Raw genomic sequence first — 18,339 nt, 5'->3', positions numbered from 1 at the left:
GTAGTTCCGTGATTTCCTTCCTTTCTCTGATTTCCACGCTCCAATTCCCAAAGACAAGCTCATCTCTGATGACCTTTCAGTCTATGAGTATTTGGGGTAGGAATGGGGGTAGTCCACAGTTAAAATAAAGTTTGTATACAATCACTTTCTATGTTGTTATGAAATTATTCTAAGCTTCCCTAATAATAAACTTACAAAGAAGCCATGCAAATGCTTGAGATGTGCATATGGAGATAACTATTATCTAGAAAGCATCCAGATTTCTTAAAAAGCCAAAAGAAAGAGACTGACTCACTCAGGATATATGGAAATATAAGTGAGGTAGGTGGGCTAGAGTGTATGTCATTATCAATAAAGCCCTAGGAGAAAATCATAATTTGAAAAGATACATGCACCCCAATGTTCACTGTAGCACTATTTACAATAGCCAAGACATGGAAGCAACCTAAATGCCCACCAACAGATGAATGGATAAAGAAGACGTGTCATATATACACACACACACACACACACACACACACACACACACACACAATGGAATATTACTCAGCCATAAAAAGGAATGAAATAATGCCATTTTCAGCAACATGTATGGACCTATCATACTAAGTGAAGTAAGCCAGACACAGAAAGACAAATATAGGGGCTTCCCTGGTGGCGCAGTGGTTGAGAGTCCGTCTGCCGATGCAGGGGACACGGGTTCGTGCCCCGGTCCGGGATGGTCCCACATGCCGCGGAGCGGCTGGGCCCGTGAGCCATGGCCGCTGAGCCTGAGCGTCCAGAGCCTGTGCTCCACGGCGGGAGAGGACACAGCAGTGAGAGGCCCGTGTACTACAAAAAAAAAAAAAAAGAAAGAAAGACAAATATAATATGATATCACTTATATGTGGAATCTAAAAAAAATTATACAAATGAACTTATATATGAAACAGAAATAGACCCACAGACATAGAAAACAAACTTATGGTTAGCAAAGGGGAAGGGGGTGAGGGATAAATTAGGAGTTTGGGATTAACATATAAACACAACTACATATAAAATCGAGGGCTTCCCTGGTGGCGCAGTGGTTGGGAGTCCGCCTGCCGATGCAGGGGACACGGGTTCATGCCCCAGTCCAGGAGGATCCCACATGCCGCAGAGCGGTTGGGCCCGTGAGCCGTGGCCAGTGAGCCTGCACATCCACAACAGGAGAGGCCACAACAGTGAGAGGCCCACATACTGCAAAAAAATAAAAAATAAAAATAAAATAAAATAAAATAAAATCGATAACCAACAAGGACTTCCTGTACAGCATAGGGAACTATATTCAATATTTTGTAATAACCTATAAGGGAAAAGAATCTGAAAAAGAATATATATGTGTGTGTATATATATATATATATATATAACTGAATCACTTTGCTGTATACCAGAAACTTATACAATATTGTAAATCAACTATACTTCAAGAAAGAAATTAAATTAAATTAAAACTAAAAAATAAAATAAACCCTTAGATATATTTTTGCATAACTGAATTAAATTCTTAAAACCCCAAAAATGAATGTTTTAACTGAATTTGAGAAATGAAGACTAAATTAAATCTTGGGTTTAGAATTAATTTGATTCATAATGGAAGGAAGTTAGAAAATAACATTTATTAAGAACAACACTGTTTAGCAATCCTATATGAAGATATAACACACAAAATATCTCCTATTACTTCCCTGTTAGAAGAGCTCTTTGCTTTAATACTTACACTACAGAGAATTTAATTAGTTCTCAATCAAATATTCTTCAGCCAGTGATTATACAGCAATAAAACATATCTGCATCTGCAAACTCAAGGTAACTTTTATAAGAACACAGTGGTTGGAGAAAATCTTGAGTTACATTCCAAATACATTGGGTAAAACTTCAGATTCCTGTGTAGACATTTTGAAAAGCCTGCAAAGTGTCACAGAAGAGGATGTGCAACTCTGATGTTACTGGGATTAAGAGAGGCCATGTTACTGCAAAGCAATGTTTGTTAAAACCATATTAATTATTAGGTGATTAGGATATGATGATTTTAAATATCTATATTATAACAATTTTTTGTTTCTTTTGTTTCATTGCGTTTCAAGAAATTTGTTGGGGTTGTTGGGCAAACATATAAAACATATTAAAGGTTTCCATTAAAATAATAGGAAATTTTTTCCTGGTTACATTTTAACAAAAACGGCTTCATTTTTACAAATGGATTCCTGACCTTAAGCAGGAGACACCTTTACATATAGTATCACATTTACTTTATTTTACATAGAATGTCACTAAAGTTTACCACAACCCATTTAGGTATCATTGCCTTTTACAAATAATGAAACTAAAACTGAGAGATTAAATAACTTACCCAATGTCACACAGCTCATGAGCGGGGGAGATCAGAATCCAATTCAATAGCCTTTGAATTTTTCACTATATACTAGGACCATAGTTCAACTAATCAGGTATTTATTGAGTTTCTAACTGTGCATAACATTTGGTGTTAGGCATTAGAGGGGCACATAATGATGCCTACTTCTTGCATCACTACAGTTTACAATCTAGTAGAAGGCAAGTGCACACATTGTTCTATTTAAGAGTCTAAGAGGAAACAGGAAGGTGAAAAATGGCAAATATTTATGCAAACAGGAGTTTTACAGGCCATCTTGAAGGGCAGTGTATTTAATACAGGACTAGAAGGGTACAGATATTGCAGAGAGGTTTGATATGAACCAGGGCATAAAGGGTAGGGCATTGCAAGCACAGATTACAATGTGAACAAAGGCATGGAACAAGTGACAGCACATGCAGAGAGATGTAGGTAAGGAAAGCCTGGAAGGTACTGAAGAAAACAAGTATACATGATACTTGTTAAAGGTAGCAAGGATAAGTCAGGGAGACTACTACAGAGGGGCTGTGTAGTAGGAGAGGGAGATGGGGCTCAACTCCTAATATAGTAAGAACAAGTAGAGATATAAAGGCAAGGAGCAGGGTGGGGGTCAGTAGAAAATTACTAAGAGGAAACATCAGGGGTAAGGAGAATTCTGGCTAAATCAATTTGACAGAAGTTTTTTCTGTAGTCAGGCTAGGGTGATAAGACATGAAGGGTGAGGGATAAAGAGTTTGATCATATATCAAGGGTAGAGGATTTTTGCTAAACTGACCCACCAGAATTCATGCTAATACTAGTCTAAATGGGCCAAGGACAGAGCCTAAGGTCAGGGACTAGTTAGAAAGAGGACTCAGAGAAGGCTGACTCACGTTTGGTCAAAGAAGAGTGCTATGGTCTGAATATTTATGTTCCCTCAAAATGTATGTGTTGAAATCCTAAACCCCCAAATTGGTGGTATTAGGAGGTGGAGCCCTTGGAAGGTGATTAGGTCATGAGGGTGGCACCCTCATGAATGGGATTAATGCCTTTTATTTCAGATTTTTTGTGACTATTATTATTATTTTAATTGAAATATAGTTGGTATACAATATAAGCTACAGCTATACAATATAGTCATTTGCGATTTTTAAAGGTTATACTCCATTTATAGTTATCATAAAATATTAGCTATAGTCCCTGTGCTGTACAGTATATCCTTGTAGCTTATTTTATACATAATAGTTTGTACCTCTTAATCCCCTACCCTCTCCCCTTCCCTCTCCCCACAGGTAACCACCAGTTTGTTCACCACATCTGTAAGTCTATTTCTTCTTGTTATATTCACTTGTTGGTTGAATTTTTTAGATTCCACAAGTTCCTTCATGAATGGGATCAATGTCTTTTAAAAGAGGCTCCAGAGAGCTCACTAGCCCCCTTCCAGCATGTGAGGACACAGCAATAAGGTTCTGGCTATGAATCAGGAAGAGGGCTTTCACCAGAATGAGACCATGCTGCTATCTTGATCTTGGACTTCAGGCCTCCATAACATTACAAAATAAAGTTCTGTTGTTTATAAGCTGCCCAGTCTGTGGCATTTTGTTACAGCAGCCAGAATGAAAAAAGACAGAGAGAGAATCTTTGTCCTTCCTTCCTCCCTTCCTCTCTCTGGCCTTTCTTCCTAACTTTACTTATTTCACTCTCCAATGCATATTCATTTAGTATCTACTTTAAGGAACTGAATAGATGGAAAACACAGGTTGAGCTATAAAGATCACTATTCTTATAGTATACAGTTTATTGGAGGAAGAGATAAGCATTTGTGACAGAGCATGAAATGCACAATTTTATTTTAGATAAACTGGTCAGGGAGACCTTTCCATGGAAGTGACATTTAAACTGAAGTTTGAAAGATGAAAATGTAGTAATGTTGGCAAATCTAGAGTGATTTTTGTAAGGACTTACTACATATTTTACTTTATTCTATATGCAATAAGTTGTCAAATGTGTTTGAAGATAGAGGATGCATTCTAATAGTGTGGATAAGAGCTTGCATTTAGCCTGAATATTAAAGAGGCCCCAGGAAATCCGACCATAAGGAAACCTGAACTCTGCTCCCAATACAAATGTTACTTTTTAAAGAACTTTCACCCTTTAGTCAACCTACTGTCCATTGAATTTGTTGAGGTTTGTGGATATTAAGACTTAAGCAAGAGAGGCAACTTGATTATAGTACAGTAGTTTGAATTTAAGCAAAATGGTATGCCTGAAATGTAGGGGCCTTTTTGTAATGTAATTTGAAAATGTGGTGAGTTTCTTTGAATAGGCAACCCAGACTGACCATTCAATGAGTCTCCATAAGAGCGACTACAACACCCAATTAGCACCATAAAAGGGAGAGTCGACATGACAGAGATGTGAGGTGACCATTTTTACCCACACCACATGCTGCCATTGTGGTTACACCTACTGGTGTAAATACTTGGTGAAAGAGGCAGTGCACCTCCCTGTGACTGCAGGCTACTGAACAAAATCACCAACCTCCCTTCAATAGGAGCATATAAAATTCTAGGCCTGGAGAAGAACAAGTAATAAAGTAACTATTTACTCTCCCTGAGTTCATTATCCTCTTCTCTTCTCCCTACTGGGTCGAGGGAAGGCAGAAGATAGCATTAAAGCTCATTTTCAGGGTCTGCATGTTCAGTTGTACAGGTGGTGCACTGCATATTTATAGGAGTGTCATTCACTTTCTTCTTTACATGAATGGTGCCCCCTGGGAATTTTAGAGTGCACAACCTGTGAATCTGTATATGTCAGGCCTGCTTAATTTGGTTTTGCTCATATATTGTGAGCTTTTGTGTTGCTTATTCATTTTGTGTTCTCTGTGTTCATTTGTTTTGAGAAACAAACCTGATATCCGTTTCATCCTTGGAACCATAAAATTCATCTTTAAATATACCTATATAGGTAACAAACAGAATATTATTTATGTATATGTAAGTTTATTTATTTATTACAATAATCTAGGAGGGAAGACTTTACAAATAAACAAATGTGCAGAAATATGAACTAACTTGCTTGTGAATAACAGACCTGTAGCATGCCTCAGAGAAAGTGTGTAAAATGGCTCAAAACTAGAGAAAGCATAGAAGCAAACTAACCACTGACACGGCACTAATAGAAAAGCTATCAAAAGTCTAAGTCTGAGCAGAACCAGGAAGAAAGGAAATCATAAGAGGGATGAGACCTTGCTAAATAAATACATTTTTATTTCCATAATTAGAGGTAAGCATAAGGAAGAGATGAAACTAATTCCTAGTGTCAAGTCTATGTAAGTGGAAAGGATGTGATTTCAATTAACAAGAATTTCGTGTTTAGATTCAAAACAAGTATTTGTGTCAAAGAACCAATTCCAGTAGATTCCATGAGACATGCATATTTACATTCATTTTTCTGCATCAATGCTTTCAAGCTTTTAACCCATCCTTCTGGTGGGAAAGAAAAAATAACATAAAAATATGAAATATCTTATCAAGCTTTAATTATGTTTACTTCTTGATTTAAAATTACTCTTTATTAAGTTAAAACGAAGATACTCTAGACTAACCCCAAAGCAGAATTGAAATGGCACACGAAAATGATCAAACATGATTCAAGCATCTCATTTAACTGAGATTTTACTACGTTTGTGTAATGATGTCTAAAATTGTGTTTCATTAAACACAGCAGAGTAGAGCGAAAGAGTGAGAGTCATCCTATAGACCTTGTTTGAATCTAAACATATTATCTATTACTGTAACTTTGAGAAAATCACTTAATTTGCGTCAGCCTCAATGCCTTTATCTCTGAGAATAGTAATACCTATCTTGCATGGGGCTTGGGATCAAATAAGTTAAAACACAAGCAGAGTGTCTAGCAATTACAGTTGCTCACTAAATAGCTCTTGATATTACCAATGGTCTCTGATGTGGGAAAACTATTACATAATAAAAAGATCCTTATCGGGTATCTTTAAAATCAGGCTGAATGCAAAGAACTTCAGATTTTATGTCCTCCCTTTTTTTATTTTTACCCAGAGAATAATGCAATTCAGAAAACAGAGGGAGAGATTAATTTCCACTTCAACTGAAAAGTCATCATTATAAGATTTTTTCATCATGTGGTATAGTACGTTTAATATAACCATAAAATCTTTGTTACCTCTCTATTGAAAGGTAGAATGTGGTGTCCCACTTCCTGAATATGGGCTGATACAGTGGCTTATTCAATCAACAGAATGCAAGAGCAAAGGTGTTCTTGCACTTGTGAGGTTAAGTCATAGGAAGCCTTACAGATTCCAGCCAAGTCTCTTGAGATGTTTACTTTGGGTGAAGCCATTCATTATGTAAGAGTTCAACTACTTTGAGATATCCAGGTTGCTAAGACTCCAAAACTACACCGAGATATTTCATGGAGAAAGACAGAGACAGAGAGAAAACCAGCCCCAGATTTTTCAGCCTGTGCAACCCAACTCAAGCCCCAGATTTGTGAATGAAGATGCTATCTTGGTTGGACATTTCAGCACCAAAAGATGTGACTCAAAGAAAACTTAGCCAGAACCAAGGCCCCAGACATATGACACCAGTCAAGTTGTCTAATCTATCTCCAATCATTCAAGCCACCACAGCTGAGGCCCAGTCATGATGAAGCAGAGATGAGCCATCCCCAGTATTCTTTATCTTTATTCTTAGCTCACAAAGTCCTGACTATAACAACATGGTTTCTATTGTATCTACCACTGCGTTTTGGAATGGTTTGTTATACTGCAATAGGTATCTGGAATATATGTCTTGATCATTTCTTACAGTTCTAAAGCCACAGAACTCCTTTTACCCATATTCAGGGAGAATGCTATCTCTTGCTTATTTTCAGTCTCCCTTTGAGTCATAGAATGTGTTCAGAAGCTTCCTTGGACAGACTCAGTAAAAGAAAACTCTTGATTACAAAACTCCATTATTACAACCAGGATAAAAGAACAGCCAAATCTGCTCACACACACCCCATTTTTTCACCACATCATAAACAATGGATTGGCCCAATTTTTAAGTGCTTGACTCTGATTGAAAGTAAGCAACTTTCCATCTTCAAACTCCTCCCCTCCAACTCAACTTAGAGTGATGCTCTAGTCAACCTCTGGACTTCCTGATGCACCTCCTATCTCTGAAATGAGACGTGAAGAAAAAACGTCTTCAGAAGAGTTCTGATATCAAGACAAGGGATAGAACAAAGGCCAAAGCAGCAATATTGCCATCCAGAGGAAAAACTACTGAACCTACACTGCAATACTCAGAAGGAAAGTCAAGACATGAGAGAACTAAGTGTAAAGCACAGCTATATTGGTGGCTTCTATTTAAATAATCAAGGTCAATAAGTAGGTCTCTGGGATGATGATCCCTATACCCTGTTACTTGCACCAGAATTGGGACATAACCAGGAACAAGTAGTTCAGGAAGCTAGAGTCATTGACACTGAGAGCCAACTACAGGGAACACCAAACATCCGGGGCTATTAGTTCATGTGCTTCTGTACCTAAATTTGGAAAGACTGTAAGACTTTCTGAATCTTCAGGTAACTTGCATACTATTCTAATCATAAGCAATCATGCTCCCTCTTAAGCTAAACCATACAACTTCAGAATCAGGTGTTACTTCTTATTGGTACCACTGTCCACTAAGCAAAGACAGAAATACAGAAGTAATCCTGACCCCTGCCTTTCCCTCATATATTCCCCCTCCCCACTTTTCCCTCTTTCCCATATATTACTAGGTTTAATCAGTTCTGCTGCCTAGAGATCTGTTAAAGTCCTTCATTTTAATCATATTCCTTTGCCCTGATTCAGATACTTGTCATCACTAGCCTAGGCTGTCCTCTATCTATTTCTGCCCCTCCCATCTGAACTGTTGCCCTTCATATTCATCCTCAACACTACTATCAATATTATTTCTAAATTGAAAATTTGACCATCAACTGTCTAAAGACTTCAACATCTTTCCATTGCACTAATGATAAAGTCCAACTTCTAAACATGTCATAAAGATCTCCATTTTTTGGCCTTGCTCTGCCAATTTAACTAATGTCTTTTTTTAGTAATTAAAATCTACTATCCTTGTTGTTTTACGAGTGTCAGTAGTTGCTGTTCTCACTTTTTAAAATATTTCCCCCTTTCATTCACTTAGGAAACTCCTATTCATCCTTTCAAACCCAAATGCAGTGAAACCGATTTTCTCTCTCACTCAAATCACTTTCTCCTCAAAACTGTAATTTTACCTCTGTGTAGCTCAATTGTTTGTTATACTCTAATGACAACAGATTCTTAAATATACTCATCTTTGTATCTTAATATCCGATAATATGACTGACATTTAACAAATGCTAAATATACTTGACACTTGAATTGATTGAATTGAATTAAACTGAATCAATCACTCTCAAGAACACTAACGATTGTTAGGGTTTCCTGCATCAAGAGTACAAATCACACTGAATTTTCATAATACTGCTAGTTTTTTTTTTTTTTTTTTTTTTTTGCGTTACATGGGCCTCTCACTGTTGTGGCCTCTCCCGTTGCGGAGCACAGGCTCCGGACGCACAGGCTCAACAGCCATGGCTCACGGGCCCAGCCGCTCCGCGGCACGTGGGATCCTCCCAGACCGGGGCACGAACCCGTGTCCCCTGCATCGGCAGGCAGACTCTCAACCACTGCGCCACCAGGGAAGCCCAATACTGCTAGTTTTGATTGAGGCACAACAAACAAGTTTACAACAGATTTCCCCTGTGAAAAGAATAACTTCAGTAAAAGATAACAAATACACTCAGAAGTCCATAAAGGAGGCAGGGTAGTCTAGGGGATTCTGTTCTCATCCAAAGTCTTGCTGAGATTTGATTCAGAGGGGAAAGATGGATTTTTCTAGCTTAAGTTAAACGAGGCATGGAACAAATGTCAAAAGCAGGACATAAACTTAGATTCTTAGATTCTTCACTTCACTGTCACACCAGTAAAGTTACCATCCTTCCATCTCCTTGAGAACAAACAAGAAAGCCTGCTGTGGACCGTGAACAAAACAACAACTGTGAATTTACACAGCTCCTTAAACTTCTAAGCTGTGTACTGAGAGTGAATTAGAGGTCTCCTCCAGATAGCATTGCAAATGAGCGTTATTTTATTTTCACCAAGCCTTTCAGGTGATACATGCGACAAAAGCAGCAAAGTCAGTACTCACTGTGGCAGACTATTATGTATCTGTCCTAAAAGTTCCTGTGATGTTCTGGCTAGTTTTGCTTAAGTACTGTTTATAATATTTATGAGAAAGGAGGACAAAAATGAACCTGATGCTTTTGTGGAGAAGGAATTCCCTGGCTGAGCAGAAAAGCCTGCCAAAGTTTTGGTGTTTCTTGTTTGTTTGAAACAAGACTGAAGGACCATATAATGCAAGATGAAGCCATTAACAGTTAAAAGGGAGAGGACACACTAAAGAGACTCAGCCAGGGCCCTGGTAAATTATCAAAAATTGTGGGCTTCCTTAGTGAGAGTCTAGGATTTGAGAAATTCATGAGGAGAAAAGGCGGAGGTCTCTGGGCACCTGAAAATGAGAATTGCTGCATTGAACTAGGCTGACTTTGGCATGGCATTTTGAAGAAGGCAGTCATATGGAATGTAACGAATAAATAGAGCATATCAGAGCCTGAAAACCTGAGAATAGGCTCATGTGGGTGAAACGAGGTGAAGCACGGTGCTTGGTACACTATAAACCCTCAGTAACATTGGCTGGTTTTGAATGAAATGAAACCTAACCTGAATCCAGTCCCTACTCGGTAACAGCGGGGAAGATAATGGGTGCCTAGGCAACGTCTAGCAAGTTCTGGGCTAGAGGCGGCTCCCAACTGTTGCGTCACCAGGGGCCACAGAACTGAGTCGGGAAGGGAGAAGGGAGGAATCTGTGCGGAGGGTCATCCGACTGAGTCGGAACCGGACACTCTGGCAGGAAGTAGAAAGCGAAGAAAACGAAACGACCATTGGTGAATTTCAACAGCACGTCGTGAATTTCAGATAATTTTCCACTTGTTTATTAAGATGGAAAACTCGGATTCCAACAATGAAGGAGATGGAGTTTCGGCCCAACACATAAGTCAAACGGACCGATTGGTTCGGGAAAAAGATTTCTCCAGGTTCATAAATAATCTGAGTGAAGAAGATTACGAATTCATGAGAGACAACAATCTTCTAGGCATTCCAGGTGAAAGTACGGAAGAAGAGTTGCTGAGAAGACTTCAGCTAATTAAAGAAAACGCACCACAAGACTCAGATGAAAATACAGGTATATTTTGCTTTTGGAGGGAATAGGATGGGATGAATAAGGAACTTCATAATAGGAAATAGTAACTTCATAATAGTAAATAGTAAATTATACAGAAGTGACTTACATTCATTTGGTAAGTAACTTCTCATAAAAAGAACTGGCATTTACTTGATTTTTGGTGAGCATGTCAAGGTATGTTTGTTTGTTTTCCTGATTCACATTTGGGTTGTTTTAATTGGGAAACAGTGCAAAGTAGCCTATTTGTATTTTTCTTGGTTTTCTACCTCAACTGAAAGTCCCTCCTACTTCCTGAATTATTTTTTCTACATAGACATGTAAAAAAAGCAAACAGAAATAGTCTCCACTGGGGACAATTGTGCTCTCTTCAACACCTGGGGACATTTGACAATGGCTAGAGATATTTTTGGTTGTCACAGGGGAGGCATGGGTGTTACTAGCATCTAGTGGGCAGAGGCCAGGGATGCTGCCAAAGATCCCACAATGCACAGGATAGCTCCCCAAAACAAAGAATTGTCCAGCACCAAAATGTCAGTAGTGCTAAGGCTGAGAAACCCTGCTCGGACCTCAGGTCTGGTGCCTTCCCTTCCAGTGTGAAGTAGAGGATTTTGCTGTCTAATGAAGAGGATACTATAATACTTTGGCTCTTGAATATGGTCTTATATGTACCATGCTAGGTTCAGTCTATTCATTTGATCTGACCTTCAATTTAATGTCAATTAAATATCTTGGTAACATTAAGAAGTATTCAAAATGCAAACACTTTTAAACCTATAAAACTTGTTTATGTTTGGGCAATAACCTTATATTTTAAAACAGCTTATCTATTATCAAAAGCACATAAGTGAAGAGCCTAGAAGTAGTCATGTTGGAGACTAATGAAAATTAGACAATAATGTAAATTGAACTAAACTACTAGCATTATACCTTAACTGGTGTTTACCTTGTTTAATTGCATTAGTGTTTTGACAGTGGACTGAAAAAAAAGTCTCTTGACATTCCTCCGACAGTGGTACACAGGGCTGTGTATATGATGAAATACTGAAACATAGACTTCCTCCGGATTCCCTTTTTAAAAAATTCTCTAAGTTTATCTAGGATTAGCTCACTCTTTTTGGATGGAATCGAAACTTTTCTACCTTTACTTATAAATCTACACAGTGCAGTTTATAAAATATTAACTCTATAAATGTGGAATCAGTTGAAAACATCTGAGTATTTAAGTTCTCATTTTTTGTTTGTTTTTGAAACAAAGTTTCAGAGTGCTATTTTATGATGGTTCTAATTTTGGTGGTTCTTTTATGCACCCGCCCCATTTTTTTGGTTAACAGACAGAGGAGACGCTTCAGATGACGTGTCTAGTGGTGACTCTCTAATAGACTGGCTTAACTGTTCTGGACAAACTGAAAATATGACAAGTGGACAAAGAGAAAACCAATCTTGGAGAGAAGAGAGCCTAATTAATCCTAAAAGTGATCAGTTCATATTCAGTTTAGACATAAATGTTAACCTTGATAATGGGAGTCCAAATCCAGAGAATGAATATGTAGCATCTGCAAGACTTCCCAGAAGAGAAAATATGGAAGACAGCCAAAGGCAAGTGGAAAGTCCACAATCTGAATCAATATTTACAAGACCATCTATGTCTGAACAAGATACAACTGAAACATTAATGGAATTCCCACCTACCACAAGTCAGAGAAGAGCAAGAAGTAGGAGCCCAGAGTATCGGAGAACCAGAGCAAGAGTTGAAAGTTGGTCGCCTCCACGTTCACTTAGGGAAATTGTACAAAGACTTAATCATAGTATACCCTCTCAGAATTTTCAGCAGCCTCTGCTAAGTGAGAATGCGAGATTTTCTAGAACTGAGCACCAAGAAATATTGAGACAGCAAATGACTGGATTTGAGTTGCAAAATAGCAGTCTTATTGAAACTTCTAGAACAAGGAATGCCATTCATGGAGAAAATTCTCCAGATACAACCAGCAGTGGTGAATCTTGGGGAATGAGGGAAATATATCCAACCATACCCTTCAATCTTGAAGTAGGACAAGTTTATTCTGGAGCATATTCTCAGAGAGACAGCAAAGCTAGTAGAACTCAGTTAACATCTGAGACACCAAACAACACTGTCACTTCTGAAAGTGAACGAGGACTGAGGCATATGTATTCACATTCTGAGCAGGCAGGTGTGAGAGCTTATGTCAATACCATTAGAAATCCCGTTTGCAGAACTTTAAATACTAGATTAAATGATACAACATCTGTTCCAATTCAGAGCACGTTAAGGCAGACAATGGCAGAATTTAGTAACTCAATTAACCTTATGGACAGTGACAGTAATTTAGAGCATAGTGTCTCACCTCCAAGTCAAAACATGGAATGGCTAGGGTCACCTAATGGTAGTAGTAGTGGTATATTTGGTTCTGATTCAAATGCTAGCTATGATACCCATTCAAGTTCCACAATGATTTGTCATTCAAGCCCCAATTGTATGTCTAGTTCCAGTTCCAGCTCACGTGATGAAAATTCAGGAATTAGCTCACTGATGTTTGAAGGCAGTGAAGAGACAAACTTATCATCAGACTTATCATCAGAGACCAGCCAAGGGGGTAGACAAATTATCCTTGACAGTAATTTAGAGCATAGTGTCTCACCTCCAAGTCAAAACATGGAATGGCTAGAGTCATCTAATGGTAGTAGTAGTGGTATATTTGGTTCTGATTCAAATGCTAGCTATGATACCCATTCAAGTTCCACACTGATTTGTCATTCACGCCCCAATTGTATGTCTAGTTCCAGTTCTAGTCCTATTTCCGGTTCCAGCTCAAGTGATGAAAATTCAGGAATTAGCTCACTGATGTTTGAAGGCAGTGAAGAAACAAACTTATCATCAGACTTATCATCAGAGACCAGCCAAGGGGGTAGACAAATTAGCCTAATAATATCTGATGAAAGTGACTCTGGGTCCTCCCATAATCTGCAAACTACAGGACTCACCAAAGCACAGATTGACAGCTTGGCTGTAAGATCTTTTGGTGAAAATGATGCACTAAAAGCCTGCATCATTTGCCTTACAGAGTACACAGAAAACAGCAAGCTTCGCATACTACCTTGCTCCCATGAATATCACATTCACTGCATTGATCGCTGGCTGTCTGAGAACTCTACGTGTCCGATTTGTCGTAGGCAAGTAGTGGATTCCAATGAGAGTGAAAATCCTGATTGAGATCTGAATTCTCAGCTATATAAAGTGTTATAGGGCTTCCCTGGTGGTGCAGGGCTTGAGAGTCAACCTGCCGACGCAGGGGACTGACAATAAAAATTAATTTCACACCACAGCAGTTCACTGAATTTCAATAGAAACTTAGCATGTGCACTGGGTGGGACGTTCCTGATTCCATGGGAGAAATGTCTTAATATGATATAATGAATCTAGATAGATCCTAGTAGTATTATCTCGTCATGTAAATCCCAGACATCTCTTAGCCCTGTTCAATCCTGGTTGTGCATGCAAAGAAACAGAAACCCAACCAAATATCAATAATTAAGAAGCCATTTAAGACTACATTAGAGTCATTCACATAAAGAAGTCATGTTACATTCATAGAATGCCATAAAAAGCTTTGAAACCCTTCTCTTCCTATCTCTCTCCAAGGCAGTTTATCCCACCTCCCTAACACTACCTTAACGTTTCTCCTATTCCCCACTACCAATGTATCAGTCAGTTCTAGCTAAAAACTGATGGTACACTTTAAAAGAGTGATGGAATAGCATTTAATGAAGAGACTAAAGTGTGTAAAGAATGAAGGGAAACCAAGAGATGATGAAGTACCCTGAGGCTAGCAGCTGTGAGAAGCCAGTATTATAACCACTAGGTTTGAAGGGGCATAGAGAGATAGCAGTTCCTGCAACCCAGAATGTCTTCGAGTTATAGGAGAAGCCCACCCAACAAGAGATGTAACCTTAGAAAATGGCATCCACTGCCAACCTAAAGTTTGGAAGGGGGCAGATCATGGAAATAAATACCCTTGCCTTCTTTCCTCCTGACTTCTAATCACTTATCAGTAGTTCATATTAACCAAACCCAACCTGAAGACACAGAGAGACTGGTCCATGAAGCTGATAAAGATCAGCCTCCTGGAATCACGAGGCAGGGTTAAGAAGGATGGTGAGTAGATCCGGTAAGCAAATCAGAGACCATCTACCACAACCAGCATTCCCAACTCTCTTCAAACCCAGCCTGTGTATGCTTTCTTGCCTCTTCTGCTTCCGCTTGTTCTCTATTCCACTCTATGACTCAGCTCTTTAACAACCCTCTCTATTTTCCTTTCATTTACTCAGATCTTGTATTTTTAAAAGTGATAAGATGACAAAGCCTTAGAACTTAATTACCTTTCTCTTAAACATGTCACACTTTGATTTGCTGTGATTGTAAACAACTAAGGATAAAGGGCAGTTATAGGTATGTCTTTAATTTTTGCTTCTTCAATATATTCAAGCTTCAATTTCTTTCTATATATGTTTAGTTCATATAATTAATTTTTAAAACAGATTCTGATTTCTTATAAAGGGTTTTATGGTTTATATATGACTCTGAATCCTTGTGTGAATGACCCAAGTAGCCAATTGCTGCTTGGAGCCTCACAAGCTGCAATATGAAAGCCTTAAAGGTAAAACTTGGCTTCAAGAAACATGTCTACATAGTTCAATTCTAATTGTCCCCAGTAAAACCATCACCCAAAACCCCGAGTATTTGAAATCAAAATTTAGGTCATGCTTCCTTCCAACCTAAACATAGTGAAGGATTTTTCTCCTAATTCAGCCTGAAGACTATTTTGGGGGGGTTGTATTGGCCAGTCCAGAAAATTTTGCTTAAATTTTTCAATCCTGGTATAGGTGAGAGTACATTGTATTATAACCTAAAGCAATAATCAGAAATTTTGTGCAATGTGCAACCTATACAAATGTAGGCAGTGTTAAGTATACACCTTCTCTAAAAAGTTAAAGTCAGAAACATCACTGACCTTTCTTTTCTCTGTGAATTGCTGGCAGCCACAGTATTTGCACATAACTACAACGTATAAATGGGGAGTGGTGGTGAAGTTTTTGAAAACATCTTTGAGGTAGCATATTTTTCACACAGAAGATATCTGCATGGCCAGAAATGAAGGCTTGGATCAAACCTCTGAAATTTACATTAACTTCTGAAAGTTGTTTGAATAGTCTGATTTTTAGGAAGTATTTTTGATATCAGATATACTTCATTTAAAGTGAGTAGAATAATTATAACAGTACTTGGCTTTCATACTATCCTAACAGATTAAAACCTTCCAAAGGATGATAATTGCTTAACTAATGCTTCAGTACATTCACATGCACCTTCTGTGGTCGAAAGAATTCTAAGATGATGCCCAATGATCTGTGTAGGAGCCCCTCCCCTTGAGTATGAGACCTGTGAATGTGATGGAATATCATTCCCATTATTAGATTATGATGTATAGCACAGTTGATTGGGAGATTATCCAGAGTGAGCCTGACCTAATCAGGTGAGCACTTAAAAGGCACAGAGAGGACTTCTAATCCAGATAAGATGGTTTATACTCCCCTCTCCCTGCTCCCCCTTTATACGCACAACTATATATCCTGGAAATAATATGAGACAACCAAAGGAGATCTCTGAAAGATCTAGAGAAGGTGAATTGCCTAGGGACCCTCAGAATGGATGAACAGCCTCATGGCAGGGCACCTTATGACCCTCTACCAACAAAAAAATGTGATCCAGGCCCAGCATTTCCTAACTCCTAACTTAGTAACAGGAAGTGGCTCAAAGAGGCTCTTCCTCCATCACATCAAATGGGAATCCCCCAAACACCAGGCGAGCCTTGCAGAACCTGCAAGGACGAACAATTGGAAGCCCTGATGACAATAAGTGACCAGTGAAAGTGCTTTCCTTCCCCACTGGGCCTGAGATCCCCCTTCACCACCCAGACACATCAGTGGCTAAGGGTCCCAGCAAAAGTGCTCCTACCACAAAAAGCTCCCACCTGGACAATGCTCTCCTCAGATGGGCCTGAGACTCCTCTCCCCTCCCCAGAAACATCAGGCAACTTGCTGGTACCGGCAACGGAGATCCCTCCACAGAAAGCTCTCAACCTGGTAAGCACCCTCCACTCCTTACAGTCCAGGGAGACCCTGTCACAAGTGCCTGGCCCAGGAAGGACTCTTCATCACGTGTTCCAGAGATTCCCTTCCCTCACCAGAAGCACCAAGTGCCGTATCCTGGGGAAGCTACTTCAGACCCCATAAGCAGCATGAGAAGGGACCAGAGGTAACCCCACCTGCACAAGAGAAACAGACCATAAGAGTACCACAAAGGGTCAGAAAATTAGGTTATCATGGAACCACCATCCATAAAAGTACAGGAAATGTGTGCCAAACCTATAAAGAGTGAATGCCTGCTAAAAATTAAAAAAAACAAAACACTTTAAATAGGGACGAAAGTATCCTAACATAATAGCCAAAATGTCCAAAAGACAATAAAATATCACTACTTATACCAAGAACCAGATACATGACAGCTTGAATAAGATGGGACAGATGATGCCAACAGAGATGAATTAGATGTTAGAATTATCTGACAAGGGTTTAAAAATGCTGATTTCAGACCTTTAAGACCTTGAACACAGAACCTAGTCACTCCATGCCAGTATCCCAACCTATAGAACTGTGAGCTAATAAAGGGATGCTGTTTTAAGCCATTACATTTGTAGTAATTTCTTATGCAGCAACAGACAACTAATACAACTTCTCATCTAGGATCCATCCTGTACCTAGAAAATGATTATAATGAGTCCTAGACAAGTAAATGGCTTAATGTCTTGGTTCTAGGCCCACTATAACATTATATTCTACCATTTTTCCCAAAAATGGAATCCCTAATTCCTGCTACTGAAGCTGCTAGAAGACAGTATCCTTCCTGTTTGAACAACCACCAATATCGTATCGCTCTAACTTTACTTCACATCACCCTATCTCATTCTACCAGTGTATGCTGCTTATATCATAAACCCCATTTAACACTCTGACTTTGAAACTATAGAGCCACTTATTTTTCTCTCAAAGCGATTGCTGAGTATTATATTGCTCTTCCAAATCATATTCCTCTCTGTCTGCCCTGACAAATCAGAAATGGAGAAGATTTGTACCTGAATCTTCTGAGCTCAACCTGATACGTTTTTTACATTACAGTATATCAGTTTAAATACACAGCATCACTGTGGTTGTGAGCATAAATATTTCCATCTTAAGAATTTTCTCTGTATTTTCTTGGTAGTTTTTAAAACATTTGTTTATTTTGGCCTAATTCCAAAAAAACCCCTTATCTGAATAACAAATTCTTTTTGAAAGTAGTTATAGCCTGTGGATAAGTTTTTGATAGCAATATAAAGTCTATCTTTTTTGGCTAACCATGAAAATAAGTTGTGCTCTCAATATTCCATGAAGAATTAAGTATAAAGATTCTTTTGTTAATGCAAACAAGCCTGAGCATTGAACAACATGAACATCAAAACACTGCATGTACTGGAAAGTTCACAAAGAAATGTGACGTT

The 18,339-nt window shown here is 38.7% G+C and overlaps 1 protein-coding gene and 1 long non-coding RNA gene across 3 annotated transcripts in view; one reads left to right on the top strand and one right to left on the bottom strand.

The window, feature by feature from the left end:
• Positions 1 to 18,339, bottom strand: part of LOC308619425 — a 930,003-nt gene that overhangs the window by 792,072 nt on the left and 119,592 nt on the right. The gene's annotated exons all lie outside the window — the stretch shown is intronic.
• On the top strand, positions 10,483 to 13,955 carry LOC308618783 (E3 ubiquitin-protein ligase RLIM-like; the record flags this gene model as incomplete). The annotated part of the gene is made up of 3 exons (XM_081237056.1): positions 10,483 to 10,726; positions 12,058 to 13,128; positions 13,807 to 13,955. 3 exons carry the CDS (start codon positions 10,483 to 10,485, stop codon positions 13,953 to 13,955), a joined length of 1,464 nt encoding a protein of 487 aa, XP_081093182.1.

The sequence above is a fragment of the Mesoplodon bidens genome, assembly GCF_964165515.1.
Source record: "Mesoplodon bidens genome assembly, chromosome: 6".
Classification (NCBI taxonomy): Eukaryota; Metazoa; Chordata; class Mammalia; order Artiodactyla; family Ziphiidae; genus Mesoplodon; species Mesoplodon bidens.
This window is presented reverse-complemented; position numbering and strand designations above follow the sequence as displayed.